The following is a 25720-nucleotide window of genomic DNA, read 5'->3' as shown; positions in this document are numbered from 1 at the left end:
CATTTTTTATGCTTTCATTATATTGTCATTTAAAATTTGAAGTCTTCTGTCAGGCTTCTACTTCCCTCCAAATTTTTATAATGAATACTTTGAAATACTGTATACTGAAAAATTCAATTAGTGTAATGGGTATCCATATATCCTCCAAGATGCAACAGTTGTTAAAATTAGTCATTTTTGCTTTATCTCTATTATTATGTCTTTACACACACACACACACACACACACACACACACACACACACACACGGTACTGCAGAACCAATTGAAACTTAAATTTATACATCTTGACTTTTCATCCCTAAAAGCTTTAGCATGCTTCTCTTAAGATCTGGGGAACAGTCAGTGGGCAATAACACTTTTTTTGAAATGGTAAAACAATTATTAAAAACTTTTAATTGAACTGTGTAAAAATCAATGAAGAAAAGGTATAGAGCTTCAAGTAAAGAATGAATGAGTAAATGAATCTTATAGATTGCATGTGGAATTTTTAAGAAGGTTTCAGTTTGGCTTGTTATATTTGTGCAAATAACATATTACACATCCACCAGGGTGTGATAAGACTGAGTTTTGTATAAAGGTAGCAATTTAGCTACATTATGCTCCAAAATGGGAGGTTCTGCCAGGCTTTCAAGTTACTTTGTTTTTTGGTCATTTCCCACCAATCTAGGATCAATTCCCATTAATCAAATTTTTACTTGTAACTTTTATGGTGGACGTATATAGGATTGTCTGTCTGGTACCTCTCTTCCCCTTTCTTCTGCTTATGCCGCCCTTATCCATCCACATTTGATGTTGGAAATGGTAAGGCGTAAAACCTGAGAGTTGTCATCAGCCATGCTGCCCACCATGTGGAGAAAGCCTATGAATGGAAATGATGAAGCCAGTATTCAGAAATGGAGTTCCTGGTCCCAGTCATTCTCCAGATCAGCTGGATAGTTGCCATCCCTGTGGTTTTCTTGTACAACCCTTTCTTGTATCCATCAGTTGATAAATTTCCATTTTGCCTCAGGAAACTCTGGTTGGATTTCTGTAACTTTAATCGAAAAAGTCATAACTAGCTTTTTTTTTTTTTTTTTTGCTGTACGCGGGCCTCTCACCGCTGTGGCCTCTCCCGTTGCGGAGCACAGGCCCCGGACGCGCAGGCTCAGCGGCCACGGCTCACGGGCCCAGCCGCTCCGTGGCATGTGGGATTTTCCCGGACCGGGGCACGAACCCGTGTCCCCTGCATCAGCAGGCGGGCTCTCAACCACTGTGCCAACAGGGAAGCCCATAACTAGCTTATTAATATGTTATTTCCCGAGCTAAGTACTAGCTCCAAGGAAATTTTAAATCCTTTGACTCTTTTCCCTCCCCATTGGCACTGCCCTACCTCTTTTTTTTATCTCTAACTCCACCAGAAACCAACTTAGCTCTACTTTTTTCATGAAGCTTTTTCAGTCCACAATTATTTTCTCTTACTACATCAGTCAGTCTCTATTTGGTGATTCAGTACTTGATAATATGGTGTTTAGAATTAGTCCCTAATTGTTTCTGGTGTGTTTATTTTGTCTTTCTTGCGCTTCTGAATTCCTTTAGAGCATAGATATATTCCTTCATTCGTTTTTACATTCCAGAATACCTACCACTCAGTAAGTGCTCAATAAAAGCATGGCATGTTGATGCATAACATGCTATGATAGTATATATTAAGAGAACTATCTAAGAACCAAGGATCTTTTGTTATTCATACTATTCATTTACTCCTCATGCCTATCACGGTGCTAGACACAGGGTAGGTGCTTTAAAATTCATGATAATTAAAAAATATGTGTTTTTAGATTTATGAGTTTGGGGTAAATGCTGATGATATTAAAATGAATTTGAAGATGATTCAAATAATACTTTATGATGCTTTAAGATTGTGAACTGGCAGTCAACCATGTACAGTTCTTAAACCCAGAGTACTTTGTCAGAGCCATTTTCTTTCCCTTTTCTATATTTTTGTTTCCTTTTACTTCTACCTTTATTTTTTATCTCTCATTAGCACTTAGTTTTGTCACTTTCTGGTCCATGATGAAAAAACCTCATGCCTCTCACTCCTGCTTCCCATTTTTTCTCACTTACATTTCCCCCTCACTTCACAGTACTAATTTAGATGTCCTTAGGTTTCCATAAAGGGATCTTTTTTTCTCCGAATATTGCCCTCAGGCCTCTGACTCACAGAAGCAAATTTCTAAATCTACATTGCAAACAAGTACATTTAATTAATCTAGTCCTCAATAATTATCAAATAAAAGGTCTGTGTCACAAAAAGCATAATAAATGAGGGCAGACATTAAAGATTTATTTTTTTGGCACTTTAAAAAACTGGGCGACTAGTTGAATTGCAGTTCATGATTGTAATTTTGGAGGGGAAAGGCCTTGCTGAGTTTGAGCCGTGGACGAAGGCCTGTGTGGCTGCCCTGGGGAGAGTGAGATGAGAGGGTGGGGGGATGGGGTGGTAAAGGGATGCAGGGCTCAGGTATGGTTGGTTATGGCAGCACATCGGCTTCCGTGCACTCCTACTTGCTTCTGTGGTTGATGTCTTTACCAGAAGAGGAATCCTTCTAGGGCGCGTGGTTTGGTGGCTAGACCATGGCCTTTGGAGTTTGAGCATCTGGAGTTCAAAATCTGCTCTGCCTCTTCTTAGGTATGCTCTTGGGCAAACTAATTAAACTTTCTCTGAGACAGAGATAATGATACTTACCTTGCAGCATTGTTAAGTATTAGAGTTGATGTATGTGAAATATCTAGAACTTAACAGATACCTATCAATTACTGCTAATATTAGAGATGATTTTTAGTAAATTAAATATTTCAGAAATATGAATATTCTGTCTTGATTTATATTCTATGGTGGTAAGGATTGAATAAGTAGACAGAAAAGGTAACGTGTCAGTTTTACCACTTTCTAGTAAATGAGGCTGGATTTCTTTTCATTGCTTTATTGCGTTTCCTATAAATTGACTCCAAGAGAATATGTTTATATAGTAAGAAGTATTAAAACATATCGTGGAATAAAATTTCTGTTTTTCCTTTAAAACAACCTAGAAACAACATTGTCTTTGGAACATTACCTCAAGCAAGCAAGCAAAATATATTTGAAAGCCAAAAATCAGAGGGAGGGTATTCATCTGTGAGCTTCATGTTTTCACTACTAGATTGATTCCTTTTGTTTTGCTGAGAAGACAAATTGGCTCTTAAGAAAGGCTGAATTCAAACAGTAGTTTTTATTATTCTTTCTTCTGTCCAGAAAATCTTAACATGAGCTGGAATATTCTCAGCATACAAATAAGCCAACGGATACTGGCTGTGGTCCTTTGGAAAACTTTGTATGGAAAAGATAGTGTTTCTTCTTTATGGAACAAACAGGAATGTTTTGCAGCTCGCCTCCTTTCTCTTTTTGCTAGCCTTGGCATTGTGCTGGGGAGTCACATCTGTCCATTAAAATGGTGTGTCTTGAAACATTCTCTTTAGAAAAGAATTCTGCAAAGCAGATGAAATCTTAATTTATTTTTGAATACGTGTCTCAGAGGAGTAGTATATTATGTTTCTTTGTAGTATTGCGGTTACTACCCCACAGCAGAGAAGGGCATTGACATCCTAGTGGAGCCAGCTGATTGATTAACATATTGATTAGATCTGGAAGATTGTGTTCTGTAAAATTCAAGGCTGACTGAATTCTCGATTGGTATGGCAGTTGCATCTAACCAGTTTAAAATTTTCTAATGTTAACAATGTTCACAAGTAAAACAACATTTTAAGGAGTTTTCATTAAAAGATGGGATGAAAGAATGAAATAGAATTATTATAAACTACACACTAAGAGAAAAGGATTCAGAAATTATTTGCCATTCTTCTCTCTATAAGTAGGAAGCAGGAGACAGTCATGAATTGTAAAGGCCAAATAGGATTCATCAGGAGTTTACTGAAAATTCCTAGTCATGATGATACAGTTGTGTTCAAATTTAAGTAGTAAACCAGATGGAGGTTTACAAAGTTCGTAGGACAAAAATAAATCAGAGCAAGTAGTTTAGGAATTATTTTTAGTCCACTTTGAATGTACATGGAAACAAAGGATTCAGCTATGTCAGACTGATTTTTTTTTTTTTTTCTCTCTGTACTTTCAGAGCCTGGCAAGTGGCAGGAAGGCATTATCAACCCTGGCCTTGTGTTGGGTTCACAGTAATAGCTTCCTGAATGGTTGGATCAGTGGATAAATGTATGCTTCTTGATGGGTTAGGTGGAATTGATTGACCGGTGTGGCAAAGGCTAATAAGGCAGCTGTGTCTAAAGTGATGGCTGGCTAAATATAAGATTTGATCTCTACTGCTCAGTTCTTAACCTAAAGCAGCTTATGCTATCTTCTCAGGCATTGTTATAAGAGAAAGAATTAGAAGCACTTAGTTTAGAAGTGGTAGTTTCTTAATCTATTAAGTCCAACAGTTCAAAATTAAATATGATATACTGACGTTCTAAGATGGAAAATTATTCAAACAGTCAAATAGAGAGATGGGCATATAGTATAACACACAAAGTCAATATAGCAACTGCAGGTGAACATTTACTATGCAGAGTCTCTTTGACTTTTTGAAGGAACTTTGAAAAGTAAGGTTTTTGCTCTCAAGATACTTAACATTTAATCGATAGAGAGGGCATAAACATATGTAAATATAATTTAAAGTAAGATGCCATAATATGCCCCATTAAGAGTTTCAAAGTGCTGTGGGAACCTAAGGGAAGGAGAGACAAACTTTCAATCATTAAAGGACTGATTTCCCAACTGCTTATGGTTTAATTACCTGCTTTTTCATCACCAGTTTTAGAGCCTACATTACAGGGGGTGGCTGGAAAGCAATAAGGAGAATGTTTTTTGTGCTGATTGTCTCTCAGTAGAAGGCCAGATGGTAGAAGGAGGAAATAGAAACTAAGATTTTGGTTTGTGTTTTTATATTTACTCACTTATTCACTGTAGGAATACATTTTCCCACTTCTATTCTGTTTTTATTTTTTAAAATTTCATCTTAATTATAAAAGATTTCAAACATATAGAAATATAGTCTATATAGTTTCATTACTGAAATTAATCAAATATTAGCCTTTTGCTCTGTTTCAGATTTCTCTCTCCATCTTTTTTTAGGAAATAAAAATTAAAGATCAAATCAAGCCCCACTTTCATCCCCTTTCCCTCATTATCCAGAATTCATCACTATCCTGAAACTGGTGTTAATCTTTCTGTTTCAAAAACTGTAACCGATGTGCATACATATTATACATATCCTTTAGCAGTTTGATTGTTTTTACTCAATATCATGTTCATTGTTGATACGTTAACATCTCATTAATTCAGCTTAATTGCTACATAATATTCCATTGTATAAAAAAGCCACACTGATGGGCAGTTAGATTTTTTTTTTTTTTTTTTTTCGGTACGCGGGCCTCTCACTGTTGTGGCCTCTCCCGTTGCGGAGCACAGGCTCCGGACGCGCAGGCTCAGCGGCCATGGCTCACGGGCCCAGCCGCTCCGCGGCACGTGGGATCCTCCCGGGCCGGGGCACGAACCCGCGTCCCCTGAATCGGCAGGCGGACTCCCAACCACTGCGCCACCAGGGAAGCCCGGCAGTTAGATTTTATCTAGTGTTTTTTCAGTTTTCAATAAGCTTCAAGAAATATGAGAAAATTTAAAAAGCACCTATACTTTTTATTCAATATGTACAGTTATTTGTATTTGGTGCATAATAATTATTTAAATATGTATTCTGTTCTCTTTATTTATGAAGTAATACTGCTTTCAAAGCATTCAAAATGAAAGCAATTCATAAGGAAAACGATTCATGTCATACCTAGTAAGGATGCGGTGCTAGGCTTGGAAGGGTGTTAGCAAAATTATTTTTTAATGTGGTAAATATTACTTTCGATGTTTGCTTAGGCCTGACACAGCATGCTTTGTGTCGAAGGATGAGACCACCATTCGATATCTGAGACAAAAGCAAAATGCTGAATTTGTTGCGTGCTTGACAGGGAGAGCTCTGTTGGTCGGGCACAGTTTTTCTCAGTAGAGCAGGAAACTGACCTTACATGGAGGTTTTTGAGGAAGTGTTGAGTTCTGGGATTGGCGGACTTTCAGAGGTGTTGTGGGATGACGTTGGCAGTGGAATCTGGCTTCTCCGGTGAGGCTTTTGCTGTTTGGGTGGCAGGGCAGAGGCACAGTTGTTGGAGTGAGTCTGCTCCCGATTGGCTGATGCTCAGGAGTGTTGGTCACTGAGTGGTTGCCTTACAGAGGCGCGTTCACTGAGGCAACTTGTCAATGTTTGATTGGTTAAAGGAGTTGCAAACCAATTCTGTGAAACTGAAGGCCCCTAGCTTTGGTGCCCTTTCTCATGCTAGTCCTTCTTCCTGATGTGTCCTTGCGTCAAGTCTATTTTAAAATTTAGCTACTCTTTCGAGTTTCTTTCGAGTTTAGCCTCAGTTAATTTCTACTTGAAAATACCTCCATCCTCTCACTTAGAATTTATATTTCCCTTTTCTGCATACCTATAATACTTTGTTCATATCATTTTTTTTTTTTTTTTTTTTTTTTTTTTTTTGCGGTACGTGGGCCTCTCACTGTTGTGGCCTCTCCCGTTGCGGAGCACAGGCTCCGGACGCGCAGGCTCAGCGGCCATGGCTCACGGGCCCAGCCGCTCCGTGGCATGTGGGATTCTCCCGGACCGGGGCACGAACCCGCGTCCCCTGCATCGGCAGGCGGACTCTCAACCACTGCGCCACCAGAGAAGCCCTGTTCATATCATTTTTGTATGCCTTTCCTGCTAGATTTTGAACTGTTTCAGACCTGAAACTAGGTACTATTAAATAGAATAACATAAAAATTTAGCAGAGCATAGTTTCTGATACAAAGATGGTGTTGAATAAATAAAAGTTATGATATGTGCTCCACTGGATCTGGCATTTAACCTGATGCCTGGTCAATATTCAATAACTGTTTACTCAAGTGAATTTCATCTAGAGTTTTGAAAATATTGTGATGCTACCTATGGACCTTTCTTTCATACAAAATGCATACTGCTTTACCTTTTAAGATCTTTTGATTTCATGTTATTTTTTTTCACTGAAAAAAGAAATTAATGAATGATTTGTTTTGCTTGAAATTTCCAGGCCAATACATTGCCTCTCTGCTAATACTGTAAACTGCATCCCATTCAGGCTATAGTAGTCATGCTATGGTCATGCTTTAGGCACTCGTTCTTCAAACACCAGAATTTCTGTTTACTGGTCAGTATTCCTTTCAGATGTCTAATTAAAGGGAAATTGCTACATTTTACTAAGTTGTCAGAGGAGCATTGGAGAAAATTCTGGTATTCATTCTGTTTAAATCTAACCACTCTCCCCACAGGGTGGGTCTCATCTGCTTAAACGAAATGCTGACAGTAAGTTTAAGACCCTTTTAAAAAAGCCATGCTGAAGCATGTATCTGGCAGGTTCTAAATAAGTTTTATTTTTTTCTGTACTGATTTAGACATATTTTGCATGTAGAAAGAACAAGGAGAGAACAAGGGGAATGTCTTCAGAAAAAGGGAAAATGGATGTTTTATTAAGTCCTTTCCACTTTATTTTACTGTGAATAAAGTCTATAAATTCACCAATGCCATCCCAAAACAACAAAATAGGTAGTATATGTTGGGCTCTTTGTCAGGCTGTTTGTCTATTTAGTTTTGTTCATAAGAAAGCTCCCTCAACCTATCAAGAGGGTGTGAAGAAAAAAAACAACAACTAACAATATTAGGAATGAAATTTAAAGTAAAAGGAAAATAGAATAAATGATTTCAAAACTTTACTGAATATTTTTCATGGTAACTCCCTGGGGAGACAGGAGCAGTCATATTGATATATTGACTACAGTGAAATAAAATATGAATACTCTTCTGTTTACACTATAAATTGGTATCATATTCTGGAAAGCAGTTTAATAATACATATCAAGAAGCTTTAAACAGTTTATACATTTTGGCCTATTATTTTTCCTCCCAAGGAAATAATTGAAAATTCAGATGGAGATACATGTACATGGATTTTAATTAAAGCATTGTTTGCATATGCGAAAAATTATAAATGACTAAACATACACTAATGGGAGAATAGGTAAATGAATAACAACCCATAGAATATTCTTCACTAATGAATATGGTAATTTTGAAAAATATTTAATAGCATGGATACATGTTCACAACACAATCTTAACTGGAAAACACAGCATATAACATTCTTTATCTATTTTCTTTTTTCTTCTTACTATAATGCATGCTCACTGTAGTAAGTCACATCACATGTTGTAGTAAGTCAGATAGTATCACCCCATGGCCCAATTAATATAGTCAGTGTTAACAATTTGGTCAGTTTCTTTCACACCTTACTTCATGCTTATATAAACGTATACACAATTATATACATATATACAGTATGTTTTTAATTTTATAAATCTATTTATAGATTTTAAAAGTACTGGGTGGAATCCAGTACTGTATGGAATCCAGTACTTTAAAAATCTATAAGTAACTTGGATGGAATCCAAGTTATTTCTGAGAAATTGGATTAGGAAATTTTTTTTTATTTTTCTGTATTTTCCAAATTATCTATATAGAACATTAAAAAAACACTGAGTGAAGCCATACCTGAGTTAACCAGGTATTTTGAATGTGAGAAGGACACAGAGATAAATGATTAAAAAATAGCAGATATCAGTGAGTGAAAAAATACCCAAAACAACCAACAATAACTATTAGTAGATATAGCCACCAAGGTCAGCTTTCTTTCTTGTCAGTATCCCACGTCTCTGATTCTCTGGGGTGCTCGTGCAAGCCATGGAATAAATGTGCATGCCCGTTTCAAAGACAAGAAGTTTAAATTCTTTTATAGTAAAAGAAACAGAATACTTGAAGAGGATGGCTTTAGGTCATGACCCTATCCCCTTGGGATATACTTATTGTTTAGGTCAGTGGTTCTCAACCTTGGCTGTACATTAGAACCATCTGGGACCTTATGAAAATTTGATTCCCTGGACTGCATCTGCAATGATTCTGACTTAATTGGACTGGGGTGGGGCCTGGGAATATACTAAAGGTTCCCCGGGTAATTTTGATGTCTACACAGGGTTGAGAACCACTGTCCTAGGCCAAGAGAGTTGCACATGCTGGAAAAGGTAACAATAGTAACACATCATGCAAATTGATAATTTTGAGGTTTTGTTAGATTTTCATTTAATATTTCATGTATTTGTTTATTCAAGCAATCAGTCGCACATTCAGAAAATAATTGAGTAGACACATGCGTGTTTACAATCCTAAATGTGTTTTTTTCCAAAGAACAATTGTTTTCTGGAATGTTCTTACTAAGACAAAGTGAACAGGCACTTTTAGAAAGATGGATGCTAAGAGTTCACACGCAACTCATTTCTTGCCTAACATTGTTAACCAGAATAATTTAATCATACAATTCTCTTAACTCAAACATCTTATGTGTACTTTTTTTTGGTACTATCACTCTTTTCATTTGATTCTCTCAGTTACATATTTGAAGGCAACTAATTTCTTTGTATCTCTCACAGTGACTAGTACAGATCATGCATATTGTAGGTGCATGTGTGTGTAGCATAAAATGACTGCTCAAACCCAGACTCTGGAACTTTCTTGGTTCACAGTCCTTTTAGTGCCTCAGTAATTTTTTTTTTGTGGCCGGACAGCAACTTCTAACAACTTAGTAGTCATTTGAAAGAAATAATACATATTTGCTAATTCCTTAATCGGATGTACTTGTCTGTTAGACACTGCACAACTTCTCTGACCCTGGAGTGAGACGGAACACTGCCATCCTCATTTCTGTTCAACGTTGGTTTTCATGCAGTGTTTACTTTTTAGCAGAACAATCACTGAGCACTGAACTTCACAAAGATCTCATGTCATTGATTTGAGTATAGAATGTTGAATTATGGACTCTCAAATTAGTTTGCTTTCATGAAAATTTAAAATATCTTCTGACACCTCTGAGTTTGTTGTGTCACCTTTGGTGGCTTCGAGCATAGTTTAGGTTATTGTGGCCCCAAATCTGGGGCTTTTGATGTTTTTCTGTTATAGGCACGACAGAGAATTTGTCTACTAAGTTTTTGTTGATTATGTTGTTTGCTTTAGATATCCAATTGCTAAGCCTATGCATACATTCTAACAGAAGACTAATCATAGTCTTTCTTTATAGCATTAAGATGTGGAACCACTAAAAATAGATACTTAAAAAAAGCACTTGGATTCAAGGCACTGTACTAATAAGTACTTTATAGTATCATATTCTTTGATTCTATCATGTTTTTGAAATTGAACGATCTCACAAACAATGGTAAAGAAAACTTCCCTGTTGCAGGACAGAAAGGAATAGGCTGTCTGTCCTGTTGCGTCGGGCTTAGAGATGGTGGTCTTTGGGCAGTAGTGCTTGACTGTTCTCTTGGCAGGAGGTGGAGGGTGCTGGCCATTCCAGTTGGGATGGACCGTGATCCTACCTTAAAGCCCGTTCTGGAGAAACGTGCTAACATGGGCTCCAGGAATGAGTTCTCTCTTACGCCAGGTACCCTGGCTTGGAGTTGTGCAGCCCAAAATAATAATCACACTTTACAATTATTTGCTCTTTGGAGTATTACATCCTTTCTGGGAACTTGGTGGGGAATATTCTGGGGGGATAATTTGAGGGAGACATTTTTAGTTTGGTAAGCTAAATCTTTTTCAGGATATTAATTATATAAATAGCAATAGCTTGATTCTCCTTTTGGCCTGGATGACATAGTCCTTTCCAGACTTCATCCATCAATTTTACTAAATTAGGGATACTTAAGGAAATTGAGTCATTAAGTTGCAAAGGAGGCTAGAGTACTCTGTGTTCAGTTCAAAGAGTTCATACTTAATTCATCCCCAAGTGGGTATTGTACACCAGCTAACACATCTAACCCGATTTCCATCATTACATTCATGAGAGGGAGCATTCATTGATTGTTGGTTCTCTAAAGGTCTTCTCTCCTATATACTATCATTAATATATTTGAAATACCTAAGGGAAAAACATTTACCACTCACAGATTCCTAATGGACTGCTCCTTTTAAATAGCGTTTTATTAAGAAACCTAAGTCTGTGTGAAATAGATTTTGTAGCAACTTTATATTTTTAAATTCTTTAATTATTTTCCCAAATGGGTTTTTTTCCCCTTATAGAAGTCTCTTGTTTTCACCCATATTGTTTCCATTTTTATTGTCAACTTCAGTTTTGGCTCCCTGATGATCTGCTACAGAGATTTTTCCAATTAATTATTTAGAATTGGGTAATAATTGGTAGAACTTAATCTTCATTTAATTGCTCTTCTAAGGAAAAGCCACAATGGTTGCCCTAATCTTGTTTTTTTTTTTTTGTTTTTTTTTTTGCGATATGCTGGCCTCTCACTGTTGTGGCCTCTCCCATTGCGGAGCACAGGCTCCGGACACGCAGGCTCAGTGGCCATGGCTCACGGGCCTAGCCGCTCCATGGCATGTGGGATCTTCCCGGACCGGGGCATGAACCCGTGTCCCCTGCATCGGCAGGCGGACTCTCAACCACTGTGCCACCAGGGAAGCCCCCTAATCTTGTTTTTTAAAGTTCTTTCTCAACATCACAAGAGTGAACATATCTGTTGAAGAAGTTATTGAAAGAAGAACTGGTAAAGAATCAAAGAATCTGTACTTTGCTTAAAGTACATAACTTGTGAATGTTCTCTGCACAGAAATGGTTGCTTACACATTATCTCCTTGCCCCTCCCTCCACTGCAAGACTTATCTACCTCATATCACACATTTGCACCCTCCCTTGCAGTTATTAAGTGGACCTCTCTGGGCTTGGCTGATGCGTTTATTTTTCATGTTGTTTTTTACTCTTTATCCTTTTGCTGTTACAAATCTGAGTCGTGAGTATGACCTGCCAGTAAGTGGTACCTTTTGCCTTCTGCCGAATCACTGAATGTGAAAGTGGTCTTGGGACCCCTGAGACATAGAGCAAGAAGGACTGGGAGGGTAGGGCTCATGAGAAGTATAATTTTGACACAGAATTTAAGGAGGTGAGAGTAAGCTGTTTGGATATGTGGGAGGGGGCAGGGGGTGGGACAGAGAACTGTAGGCAGAAGGAACAGCCTATGCAAAGACCCAAAGGTGGGTACTTGCCTGGCTCAAGGAAGTGCAAGGGGCCGATGTGGATCAGAGGAGTGAGGATGGAGTGGGGGGGATTAAGCTCACAGACTCAGTGGGACACGTCATCTCAGGCAAGGACCTTCTTGAGGGAAGGGGATGATGTCAGGCAGCATACGCTTGCTGGGTAAGTCACTAAGTTCCCATCTTTCCTCTAAGGAGGAATGTCTGCCTCTCACGTTTTCTTGGCTCAATCATTTCTGTTTTTGGTGGAGACTTCACATACTCTGTTTAACCTCATTGTTCTTTCCTCAGTCTTTAAAATGTTTTTTGCTGATTTTTCTCAGGAAAAGAAATCTCACTTTTTTTCTCTCAGTCTCTTCATCTGTGATGCCAATGGGCTGTCAGTTCTTCTGTCACTCCATACTTAGCACCTTCGTATATAGTGTACGTAATTAATGCATGTTGGGTGAAATTTGTGAGTGAATGAATAATTGTGATTATTCATGATAATGATGAAAAATTGAGAAGACAAGATGAAAGTTAGGATGAGAAATGCCTGTGGAGTGAGCTTGGGCAATATGTTTTAGGATTTTGATTTGTTTACTTATCAGACTGATTTATTTCTACTGAGGGAAGGGGCCCTTTGGGTAGGCAAGAAGGAACTGAGTCCAAGTACTAATGGTTCACTTCCTCATTTGTTCCCTATTCAGTCATCTGCAATGTGCTTGTTCTTAAGTTATAAGGACTCTTTTTTTTTATGTCATTCATTTCATTAGTTTTGGTGAATCACATTCATTTAAGATTCTGATCCTAATGGAGAAAATGTGCATTTTACTTGGTCTATAACATTTTTCACCTTTGGAGATCCTGTCCTTATTCTATCTCTGTAATTTCTTCTTAGATTGGACATTTTCTCTGTAGTGAATATTAGTGCAATAAATTTGTTTTTGCTTCAAACAGGCACAGATTTTTTTTCTCTTAAACTCCACAGCCAGTAAGAATTTTGGATCCAATCTGATGCTTAAGCAATGAAAAGGAGGCTTTTCTAATTTATTGAACTTTTTCTTTAATTCAGCTCCCTTTTGTTCCTTTAAAAGAAGGAGGCTGTGTGTCCATATTTGAAATTCTGTAAAGATTAAACTGTTGAAGCCCTTTCCGCCCTGCTTTACAGAATGTGGAATAATATGTTCCTTTCTTTAAGCCCCTTTGTCGTCCTCACTCTTTCCTAAACTTTCGGCCCTCCTTCCAATTAAATAGGGAAATTGTGCTGGTACCCGGGAGAAAGAATTTTAAAACTACTTTGTTGGTATTGTTTTGTAATAGTGAAAGTAAAGGTAATCTTTGATGTAATACAATTGCATTATATTTATTTAGCAAGTTTTGCTAATTATGTGTTCTCTAGTCAAAATTTCCAAGTTAAATATTCTTAGAAAGAAGGAAAAGTCGTATTAATTTCCAAAAGGAAAAGGAATCTTAATATTTGTTTTTGTGATTATTGTAATAATGTAAAATATTTCTCGTTGGCAACTGTGGGATTAAGCTCAAAATTTCACCAAATACTGGGGCTGGAAAGCTGGCTGTAATTTCAAGTGGCTTCTGTAGAAATCCTACAGTTATCATTCTTTCCCCGGTTCGTGGTCACTTCTGATCCTCTCTTCCTCTCTTCTTTCATTTCTTCTCTTTTTCCTGCTCCTCTCATCTTCCCTCCCTTCCTCCCCACCCCTGTTGCATTCATCTAGAATCTACATGCTAAACTCTGGCAAAACACAAGGCTGAGTTTGAAACAGTATTGGCTGTCAAGGAGATGGTTCTCACAGAGAAGACAAATGCACAGAAAATAAAACATACACCATAATATACTATGTGCTATCAGACGAGTCAGTACAGAGGAAAAGAGCCCATCTAACTGGGATAAGGCCACATTTATTTGAAGAGTATCGTTTGACCTAAACTTTGAAGGATAGATTAGGATTTTTGATGGGTAGAGATTAAAATTAAGATTTTTTTTCAGATAGAGTAAAGGAATGATATAGCAGGAGAGTGGGTTGGTCTTGGATAGTGACTAGTGACCCATTCATGTGATGATATAGAGCAGATTTCTGCAAACTTTTTCTGTAAAGTGCCAGAGAGCAAATAATTTCTTCGTCGACCATATGGCCTGTGCTGTTGAAGCAAAAGCAGCCATAGGTAATCCATAAATGAGTATATTGGCAGTGTTCCAATAAAACTTTATTTACAAAAACAGGCTGCAGGTCAGAGTTGGCCTGCAGGCTGTAGTTTGCTAATCCCCATAAAAGAGTGGTGAGTGGGAAATAAGGCTGGAATGGAAGGTGGTGGCCAGATGTCAGCTTTTGAATGCTAGGCTAAAGACTTGGGAATTAATTGAAGCTCTCTTTAGTGAAACCATGATGATGTCTCTACTAAAGGCTTTAAATACCTTAACATTTAAATGTGGAACCAGATTTTTTCTATTTACATCCGAAGATATCTGTATAGCTAGCTCATACCAAGATTTCTCTGACTGAATATTTTGTATGAAAATGTGGGTGGAGAACAAACTCTAGGCCTCTGAATGCCCCCAGTTAAGTTTGATTTGAGTCATAACATCTTTTGGGTTCTCACCATAAAGTCTCCACTGGAATGGACCAAAAAGTCAGATCATGGAAAACAGGAGAGAATGAATGGGCAGGCCCTTTGGAGATCTGAGCTCAAAATGTCCACAGTTTTCCTGTTCAAAAAATGATAATGTGAACTGATTCCAAAATAGATAATGAGATCCACATTTTTTAAAAACCATTTTATTGAGGCATGATTGACATGTAAAGGCTGTAGATATTTAATGTATGTAACTTAATGAGTTTGGGGATAACTATACACCTGTGAAAACATATCTACCATCAAAACCATAGACATATCCATCACCTCCCAAAGTTTCTTCCCGCCCCTATTATTATTATTATTTTGTGGTAAGAACACTTAAAGTAAGATCAATCCTCTTAGGAAATGTTAAATATATAGTACAGTACTGTTAGCAATAGGCACTGTGCTGTATACTAAATCTCTAGTATTATTTATCTTGCATAACTGAGACTTCACACCCTTTGACCATCACCTCCCCATTTCCCTCTCCTCTCAGCCCCTGGCAATTATGAGTTTGACTATTTAGTTTCCACATATAAGTGAGATCATACATTATCTTCTTCCTGTGTCTGGCTTATTCCACTTAGCATAATGTCCTCCAGCTCCATCCATGTGGTTGCAAGTGGTAGGATTTCCTTAAAGGCTGAATAATATCTCATTGCATGTATATACCAGTTTTCTTTATCTGTTCATCTGCTGATGGACATTTAGGTTGTTTCCATATCTTGGCTGTTGGGAATAATGCTGCAGTGAACATGGGAGTGCAGGCATTTCTCTTTGAGACTGATACTTATAGGAATAGTTACACATGTTGATTCTGAATTTCTACATAATTTCATAGAAGATTGTATTAGGTACTGTAGAAAGTTGTTCTTGGTTTCAATATTGCCTTTTTAAAACTTCCTCTATAGTAATATCAGATAATTCTGCAGTACTGTTTTTTCACGTTTCCTTAGAATCTTCCTCAAGGTAAGAATGGATCCTATTAATGTTTGCAGCCCCATTACCTAGCTAGTGCTGATCTGGCCAAAGTCAGGCAGTCAATAAATATTTGTTGAATGAATCAATGTAGGTAAACATTTCTAATTGTTCCCAACCAATTATTTAATTTCACTATATACTTTTGTGTTCTTTATTTTTTATAGCTCTCATTTAGAATGCATAAACCTCAAAGTTTTAAAATTTTCATTGTTAAAATATTTTATTAAATTTTATCTGTGATCTGTTTATAAAAACTTTATCTACCTAGTATATTTTTAGCACTATATTCCTAGAGAGGAAGAAAGTTTTATATTAAATTATTATAGACGCTTGAAACATAATTGAAAAGTAGGCTAGTTTTTGTACTGGAGAAATCTGAAAAAGTTTCTCCATGGGTATAGTTGTAGCCTACATAATAGTGACACATAATAAGATGATGTCAGATTCTCTTGAAAAGAAGTGGGATTGTAATTTCTCAGCCCACCCCACTCCAGATGTCGTCAAATAAATAGCTATTCTGGACTTTGATTTACCTATCTATATCCTGTAGCAAAGCCGTAATACAGTGTGGATTCTAATATGCTTTTTCAAGAACATTTCTTTATACCTATTCGGTTGTCTTTTGACTTTAGTGATTCTCATTACTTAATGCTTCTAATCATGTGCTAAATAGTTAAATCTTTGCCAGCAACCTCAGACCTTGCTCATGGGTGTGTATTTTATTTTTCCTTGTTTCTCTCAACATTTAGATTATGTGTTTTCTTAGGGTGCAGTTGAAATCATTTGATATTGAACCATTTTTAAACCAATGGTGACATACTGAAAAGAAAATTATGTGGGCAAGACATAATGATTATAATTATATGACAGAGAAAATAATATGGGCATGGAAAGCTGAAAAATACAATGGAGAAGAGTAGGTAGATTATGGAGACGAAAGCACCTCCCCCAACCTGTGGTTGAAAATCATATATTTAATCACACAATCTGCCCAGTCTAAATGCCAGAGTATTTTTGTTGGAGAAGAGAGCTAGTGAGGGGGATTATTATGGATATATATTATTTCTGGCTGCCAGTGCTGTTTGCCTGGTCAAACTTGACATCACAGAAGTCAGAGGCATCCTGTTTAAGTCAATGGCAGGTAATTTTTATAACTTTTTATTTGAAGGAAAAAGAGTTGTTTGTGCCTCTTTAATTGCTGTACCAGGCTTTCAGCCAAGATTTTGTTTTTCGGGTTTTTTTTTTTTTTTTTTTTTTAATGCTATTTTTGCTGCTGCTTATGTCGAGGCCAGAAAAACCAGGCTGAGAGAGGGGATGAGCAGCTCAGAGAATCAGCAAATGAGCACTTCCTTCTCTGCATTGGTTGGGAGGAAATAAGTGAGCTAGTGAATATGATGGAAACCAAATTCCTAAGGCTTTTCAATGAGAAAGAATGTGGAGTAAAACACATGGAACTTGGAGTAAAATGAACCTGTTAATCCTGCCTGTAATTTATTAGCTGCTCAACTTTAACCTCGATTTCCTTGCCTTAAAAGGGGGAAATCTTGCAGGTTTGTATTAGGATGTAATTGGACAACATGTGTAAAGTTTCTAGAACTGGGCCTGAGGGAGCAGGGTGTGTGTGTGAATGTGTGTGTATTAAATAAATAACTAGTTTTTCCCATTAGAGCTAGAGAGGACAGTGCTGGTCAGGCCTACAGTATGTCTTAAGTCTGTTAGGCAATCTAAGGTACAGATATAGGGGATCTCCACAGAGAGGCTATGAGTTTGATAGCCAAGATTTGACCTTTGCAAATTGTTTTTTCTGAATTTGATACTCATTTTCTCATCAAATTTATTACATTAACATTATTAGTACATGTGGAAAAAAATGGTCCATTCTGGATTAGAAAACATTTTATGAATCAAACTCAGCTTCAGAATGCCAGGAGGTTTTAGGGTGTTTTATTTTGGCAACTGTACTTTTACAAAGATGAAACATATGGAATATGCAGGGGGTTTTGGGGTTTTTTTTTTTTTTTTAAATTATTTTTCTGATACGCGGGCCTCTCACTGTTGTGGCCTCTCCCGTTGCGGAGCACAGGCTCCGGACGCGCAGGCTCAGCGGCCATGGCTCACGGGCCCAGCCGCTCCGTGGCATGTGGGATCCTCCCGGACCGGGGCATGAACCCGTGTCCCCTGCATCAGCAGGCGGACTCTCAACCACTGCGCCACCAGGGAAGCCCTGCAGTTCTTTTTTTAAATGAGTTTAGCTTAAGATCTTACTACACATTGGACTTTGTCTATAAATCCAAAGGCTCTGAGAATTTCTGAAATCTTTGGAGCAAACAAATTAATAAAAATTCCCTGTTGAGTCCCATTCCTGAAAATGCTGTTGAAGGAACCATTGTAGGTACACTTGATTTGAATAAGACCCATTACCAAATTTTAATAGGGAATGTTAATTCTCTTATCTTCTAGTTATGTGCAGCCTCCCTCTTATGTGGTTTCTCATATTTTTGGTACATTAGCCTTCCCTCCTTTGCCTTCTCTTATAAAAGATAGGGTAGCCTATTAAATAAAATATCATGTATTTACAGTTGTATCCCGTGTCATTTAAGGTACTTGCTTTGGAAGCAAGCAACAGAACCCAACTCTGGCTACAAGATTCGGGGGAGGGATTTTGATATAGCTCACAGATCAGCAAGAGGGACAGTACAACCCAGTTTCTGGAAGGAGAGGGACATGAAAACACTGGAAATCACAGAGAGTAGGAGTTCATAGACTCTCTCAGATGATTCAGCTCCAGCAACTGTCAGCCTCTGTGTATCTTTATTCACATTTTGAGGGCCTGACAGACTGTCTGGCCTGCATTAGTTCGATGCTTTATGCCAGTGGCTCAATACATTTTGTCTAGGGGATTAAGGGGCAAGTGACTGGGGGAATTATTTTGAATTGAGCAGCAGCTACTTGTCCTTTACACATAACTAGTGTTTTGTACTAGGTGGATCTATTCAAGGACATTGGTTTAGAAGCCCATCATGCTCTATTTACATATGGCAACCTTTTACTTTTTTGCCTAAGAGTTGTATTTCCCATTTGAATTTGAAGCCATGGTTTGGCATCAGCATGTATGTATGATTACTTTTTTTTCTTTCTAATTGATGTTGTATAAGAATTTAAGTTCTCAGTGATGATTGCAATCATACATTTCTTGAATTAACTTGAGTAATGTGACCCCAGGACTCACTATAACATGATGTAAAGATGGCTTTGGAGTCATTCATGTGGGGGACACTTGAAGGCTGACACAGCTTCTTTTTATTTTTTTCTTTTAACATCTTTATTGGAGTATAATTGCTTTACAATATTGTGTTAGTTTCTGCTGTATTGACACAGCTTCTTAATGACTGTGAGATTTGGGGCAGTTAGCATAGCTGCCTGAATGTCTGAAATCTCACTTCATCAGTAAAATGAACTTGATGTTATATTTTACAAAGGTATATTGAGATTTTTTTGATAATATACACACAAGGCTTGGCAACAGGAACATGTATTTATTCCTATCCCTTTTTCATATTTTGATTTTAAATTGTTAGCAACATGATTTATCTTAATGTGAATTTATATGATGGGGAGGTAGTTAAATAATTTGAGGAAAGCTTGGAGTTACGGCCCAAGGCTTAGTTGACCTTTTAGTACCAGATGCTCCTGAATTTTTCTATTAAAAGTAATGATAGTAATGACTGCTCACAAATAATTTAACCCCCCACAAAGGCTTTTTATTATTAAAAATGCCGAGAAAGTAGAGGTGTGGATGAACATCAGTTATCTATATTTTGCCTATTCATCTATTCTCCATATTTACATTTGAATATATACAAAGTTGTTTTGGAAATTAACCATTTTTCAGATATACTAATGGAACCTCATTTTAAGGTGTGACTCTACAGGAGTCATTTTTCCCCCCAGTTCTTCCCATTTCCATGCTCTAAAGTGGGACTACAGTAGCTTTTAAGGGTATAATCAGGCAGTTGTAATGCAATAAGAGCACAAGCTTTGAGGAGAGACTGTGGCAAGTTTGTGTCTGGTTTCCTCCATGGCCGACTTACAAACCGTGCTAACCTGCAGTTACCAATATATGAAATGAAGACAATCGTATCTATCTAATGGGGGTGTTTTGAAGAGAAAATGGAATGATGAACTTAAAAATTAACACAATGCCTGGTTCATTAACCGCCAACACATTTTAGTTCTTATTAGAGTTAATTATTATCATGTATGAGGAAATATACAAAAAATATGTTTGTGTCTGAATATGTAAAGAATTGTGTTTGGATAACATTTAACCTCATTTTTAGATTCTTAAAAGGATCAGGACTATTTTATAACTTGCTGAATGGTACCTTTCCTAGGACTAGGCAGTTACAGTGGTTCTATTTGTATTTAAAATGTCTTTGGGGCTTCCCTGGTGGCGCAGTGGTTGGGAGTCTGCCTGCCGATGCGGGGGACGCGGGTTCGTGCCCCGGTCCGGGAGGATCCCACATGCTGCGGAGTGGCTGGGCCCGTGAGCCGTGGCCGCTGGGCCTGCGCGTCCGGAGCCTGTGCTCCGCAACGGGAGAGGCCACAACAGTGAGAGGCCCGCGTACCGAAAAAATAAAAAAAATAAAATGTCTTTGTATGGTCAAAAGCAATTTAAAGTCCTGCTTATCTTAACAAAAAATAGATAAGGTGTGACAACAGTTTTGTAGCAATATTGCAACTCAATCATAGTTGACTAGGATTTTTTACCTGACGTGATGTTCTTGCTAAAAATTCTTTTAAAAAAATGGGTTTGTTTACACAAATGCATAACAGCATAATTAATCCTTATGAGATGTTTCTTATTGATGTACTCATGTTTATGAAGTGGTCTCCAGTTGTGAAGTAATAATTTTTGTTATAAATAACGATACTAACATTAGATTTGACAACCAAACACTGTACTGAGCACATTATTTGCATTACTTTATTTTATTAGCTCAAAATAGTTGCTATCTCCTGATTTTACAGATGAGCAAATGGACCGAGAGGTAAGTAACTCACCCAAAGTCACATGTCTAGGGAATGGCAGAGATGGACCTTGACTGGCTGCAGAGCGCATTTATGGTAGAAGAGAAGACATCTTTAGCAAAAGTGTTATGATACAGGCTTTGCAAAGGCATTTCCATGATGGTAAAAGTTCTTTTGTAGCCAGACATTATCATTGGTAAATGCATGAACACATTGTCAAGATCTATAAGGCTGGAGGTTTAAGTAGAAAAAGCTTTAGTTCTTATTTTCTTGACTTTATTATTTTCACATGTTGTGTCTGTATATTTAATGGATAATGTTTTTTTATATTTTAGAAAAAGTTTTTTTTTTTAACTTAAGTATAGTTGATCTACAATATTAGTTTCAGGTATACAGCATAGTGATTCAGTATTTTTGCAGATTATGTTCCATTATAGGTTATTACAAAGTAACAGCTATAATTCCTTATGCTATACAATACCTTCTTGTTGCTTATCTATTTTATAGATAGTAGTTTGTATCTGTTAATCCTATACCCCTAATTTGTCCCTCCCCCTTCCCTCTCCCTTTTGATTACCTTAAGTTTATTTTCTGTGTCTGTGAATGTGTTTGTTTTGCATATACATTAGTGTTTTTAGATTCCACATATAAGTGACATCGTAGTATTTATCTTTCTGACTTATTTCACTAAGCATAATATTCTCTAGGTCCATCTGAGATTTTGTTTTGATATTTTGTAATTTGGAACTAAAACACATCCCCTGCTTTCCAGACAACAGAACAAAATAAAGGAGCTAGCCGTGCACTAATGGGTTTGGTGAGATGGCATTTTATTCTAAGACCTTTGACTGCATTTTAAATTAGTATTAAATCTATATAACTTGATAATATTAGAAATTAGTAACATAAAGTAAAAATTATTTTCCTAAAGCCAGAAACTCTTTCCATTATTCACTGTTCTCCCTTCTTCTCCTTCTAAATGGCAGAGAAAATGGAGTGATAATACTGTGCCGTATTAATAATAAATTCAAATTTATTCAGTTTTAGGAAGAATAATGAATTTGTTGGAATGTTTAACACCTCTTTCTATCCATCCATGTGTATGTATTTCCTAAATTTTTCAACAGTTTTGTACTGTTGGTTCAGGTGTCTTAAATGACATTTTAAAGTATAGTGACATATGTTTTCTAGGATATAACGTGCTGTGATTTTCTTTTTCTCTTCCAGTGTCTGTATTTATGCTGAAAGTCCAGGTGAATGACATCATCAGTCGTCAGTACCTGAGTCAAGCAGTTGTAGAAGTGTTTGTAAACTACACGAAGACAAATTCCACAGTAACTAGAAACAATGGAGCAGTGTTGATAAGAGTACCCTACAAGTTAGGACTCAGCCTAACCATTATTGCTTACAAAGATGGCTATGTGTTGACACCTCTGCCTTGGAAGACTGGAAGAATGCCAAGTAAGCAGTTAAACAATGTTTTGCCTTCACTAAATGCAAATGATTTTTTTTCTCTTGTTCTGATAAACCGAAAATGAGACTATGTGAAGCCAATATAAGGAGGTTAGAAAGGCGTGCCAGTTTGAAGAAAACATGAAGGTCTTTTTCCTTCTACAGAAGCTTGAAGGAATCCCGAGCTACAGCTCTGCTCTGGCACAAAGCTTGTCTGCAGGTGGCAGAGAGGGGTGTGGCATGCCCAAAGAATTAGTTAGAAGCAGGATAGGCCAAAGTAAAGTAAAGGGCCAGATAATTAAAGGACAGTCTCAAAAGATAAGATGAACAGTTTAGGTTTATGTGACGAATAATAAAGCAGTTCTTGTAGATTCTTGAGCTCATGAAAGTAAGTTGTTTAGAAACTGAATTTACAGTGTATAAAGAACAGGGCAACAGCAGGGATAAAATGGATTCAGGGAGCCTGGCTATGAAGCTGTGGTTGTGCTGGTGGACAGTAGCCTGATGTAAGAAAGGAAATGGAAAGGAGAGATGAGAGTACAAGAGGCATACTGGAGAAACAATTATTAATTATTGTGGCAATCATTTCACAATATAAACATATCAGATCATCACATTGTACACCTTAAACTTACATGATGTTAGATGTCAATTATATCTCAATAAAGCTGGAAAAAAATTGGTAGGAGTTATTATAACTAATTGAATACTGGGAAAATTGGCCATACAAGGTATCAGAATACAAGTCTGATTGACTAGAAGGCTGATACATTAGGTAATCAATCTTTCTAAAAATTTTATTTTTTATTGTGGTGGTTCTTGTTAGGTTTTAGATATTTTATTTAGTTTCGTATTGGAAACATTTGAATTCTTGAACTATTTAGATTTAGAATGAGAAGGAAAATGAAAAATGAATTAGATAATTTAATAAGACTCATGTGAATAAAACTGTAATAAAATGACTGGAAAATCCAGATAAGGATGTATTTGAGGTGAATTCATGGTCTCAAATGCTTTAAATTTTTTAAAGACAGAAATTAAGTGCAGCTATTCATTCAACAAAAGTGAGAAAAAAAATGAAAGAAGAAACCAACTAAAATGGAAAAAAGGAAATAAAAAGATTGAAGTAGATTGGCATATATTAGAAAAATATAAAGAAATAATTGACAAAGTGTTAGTTCTTTGAAGTAAATTATACACACATCTAGCTAATTTAAACAAAAATGAGGGAAATAAAAGATAAAAATACATAAAAGCTTTAAAAATCATAAAAATTATCAAAAAATTTGGCAATAATCTTAAAAATCCAATAAAACAAACAATTTTGTGATAATATAAATGGTATATTGATTTTAGATGAGGTAGATTAATAACCATGGGTAAAATGTTCTGGGTAAAAATAACTTCAAAGGCTATAAGGAAAAGTGCCCCAGATCATTTTACCAAATCAGTACAGCCTTGATTCTGAGACCTAACAAAGGTAATACAAAATTAAATGCCCTCATGTGTGCATACTCTCTCTCATATACACACACCTCTTTATTGACCAGTCATACTTATAACTCTAAATGCAAAATTCCTAAACAATACAGAAAAGAATTTCACCATTATTTAAATATAGGATACTGTCAAGACCAAGTAGGATTTTTCTTCTTTGTAGGACTATAAGGATGTCAAACTTCATTAATTTTATGTATCATATTAGTAGAACAAATTAGAACTAATATGTGATAATATCAACAATTGCCTGAAATGCATTTTATAAGTTCACCATTCATTCCTAACCAAGAACACACTCTTTAAAAACTAGGACCACAAAGATATCCTTAGGTATCTCAAAATCATACTTAACTGTAAAATGTTAGAGGTGATCCTACTAAAATAAGAAACTAAACACAGATGTCTATATTATTTTACACTGTAGTAGAAGTTATTATCAGAGCAAAAATATTAACAGATTAAAAAAGGGGATAACTATTAGGAAGGAAGAATCAAAACCATTTTTTCTGGTTATGATCATATCCCTGGAAAACTACAAATTAGTATTGCTACAAATCAATACATGCTTTTATATACCAGAAGTAATAACCAATTAGGAAAAATAATGAAAAGAAATCCCTCTCAGAACAACAAGAACAAACAAAATATGCAGGGAAACCTACAAAAAAAAAGTGAAGTAACTGTGGGGAGGGAAAATAAAACTACCAAATGTTACTGATAGACCTAAAAAAAAACCAAATCAACTAAAACACCAGAAACTGGAAAAATATTTTTTCTTAGCTTGAATATTGTAAAGATTTGAATTCTTCCCAGATTAATTTATAGATTTAATGCATTAACAAAACACTTGGCAAAATAACCCTTAAAGAACAGATGTGTCAAAATACCTGAAATCTTGTTTTAAAAGACGATTTACTAGAGGCAATTTGCCATTCCAGATAACTAAAATATATAGCTACAGAATTAAGTGATATTGTACTATGATTTTGGTACAAATCAGATTGTGGTACAAATCAGATACTAGTAGGCATAAAAATATAATCTATGATAGGAATCATAAATCTTTGAGGAAAAAGCTGAATATTCAATAAGTAATATTGGGATACTTTGGTTAACTATTTGGAGTAAATTTGAATCCATATTCCAAAATATATTGCTCAAAAAGTTAAAATACGGAAACTTAAATTATATTAAATTTAATAAACTATCTTATTTTTTTAGGATGGTTTTTTAATTTATTTTATTTTTATTTTTTGCGGTACATGGGCCTCTCATTGTTGTGACCTCTCCCGTTGCGGAGCACAGGCTCCAGAGGCGCAGGCTCAGCGGCCATGGCTCACGGGCCCAGCCGCTCCGCGGCATGTGGGATCTTCCCGGACCGGGGCACGAACCCGCATTCCCTGCATCGGCAGGCGGACTCTCAACCACTGCGCCACCAGGGAAGCCCTTGGATGGTCTTTTTAAACTGAAAAGCAATGAAAGATGTCATAAAAGGTAGATTTCCCCATAATTTTAAAAAGTAGTAAAAAAAAATATGAAATAATAAGGAATGATATCCTTAATGTGTTAAGAATTCATACACATCAGTAAAAAAACCAAGGCCCTGCCTAAATAAGGTAAATGGATAAAATCATGATTTAGTTTTCAAAACAGGAAATACAAATGATTAGTAAATATGGTAAAATATTTTACCTTCCTAATAATCTAAGTGTGCCCCCAAAATACACATTTCTTAGACTTTTTCACTTTAGAAACATTTTAAAAAAGTGAACATACTCAATATTGACAAGCTGGGCAAGATGGCCATCCTCAAACACTGCTGGTGGGAGAAGTCGGCAGTGTTATCTGGATAACAACTTTGAAATGTGTGTGTCAGTGTCTTCGAAGTCTTCATCATCATTGACTGGT

General features: G+C 36.5%; 1 protein-coding gene across 1 annotated transcript in view; it reads left to right on the top strand.

Annotated features, from left to right (window-relative positions):
• Positions 1–25720, top strand: part of FAM171B (family with sequence similarity 171 member B) — a gene marked incomplete at both ends in the record, with an annotated part of 64144 nt that overhangs the window by 14401 nt on the left and 24023 nt on the right. Inside the window, one exon of the mRNA XM_079709785.1 lies at positions 22088–22321. Coding sequence (XP_079565911.1) covers positions 22088–22321 — 234 coding nt within the window. The remainder of the gene's footprint in view (positions 1–22087; positions 22322–25720) is intronic.

This window comes from Hyperoodon ampullatus (assembly GCF_949752795.1).
Source record: "Hyperoodon ampullatus genome assembly, chromosome: 8".
Lineage (NCBI taxonomy): Eukaryota > Metazoa > Chordata > Mammalia > Artiodactyla > Ziphiidae > Hyperoodon > Hyperoodon ampullatus.
This window is presented reverse-complemented; position numbering and strand designations above follow the sequence as displayed.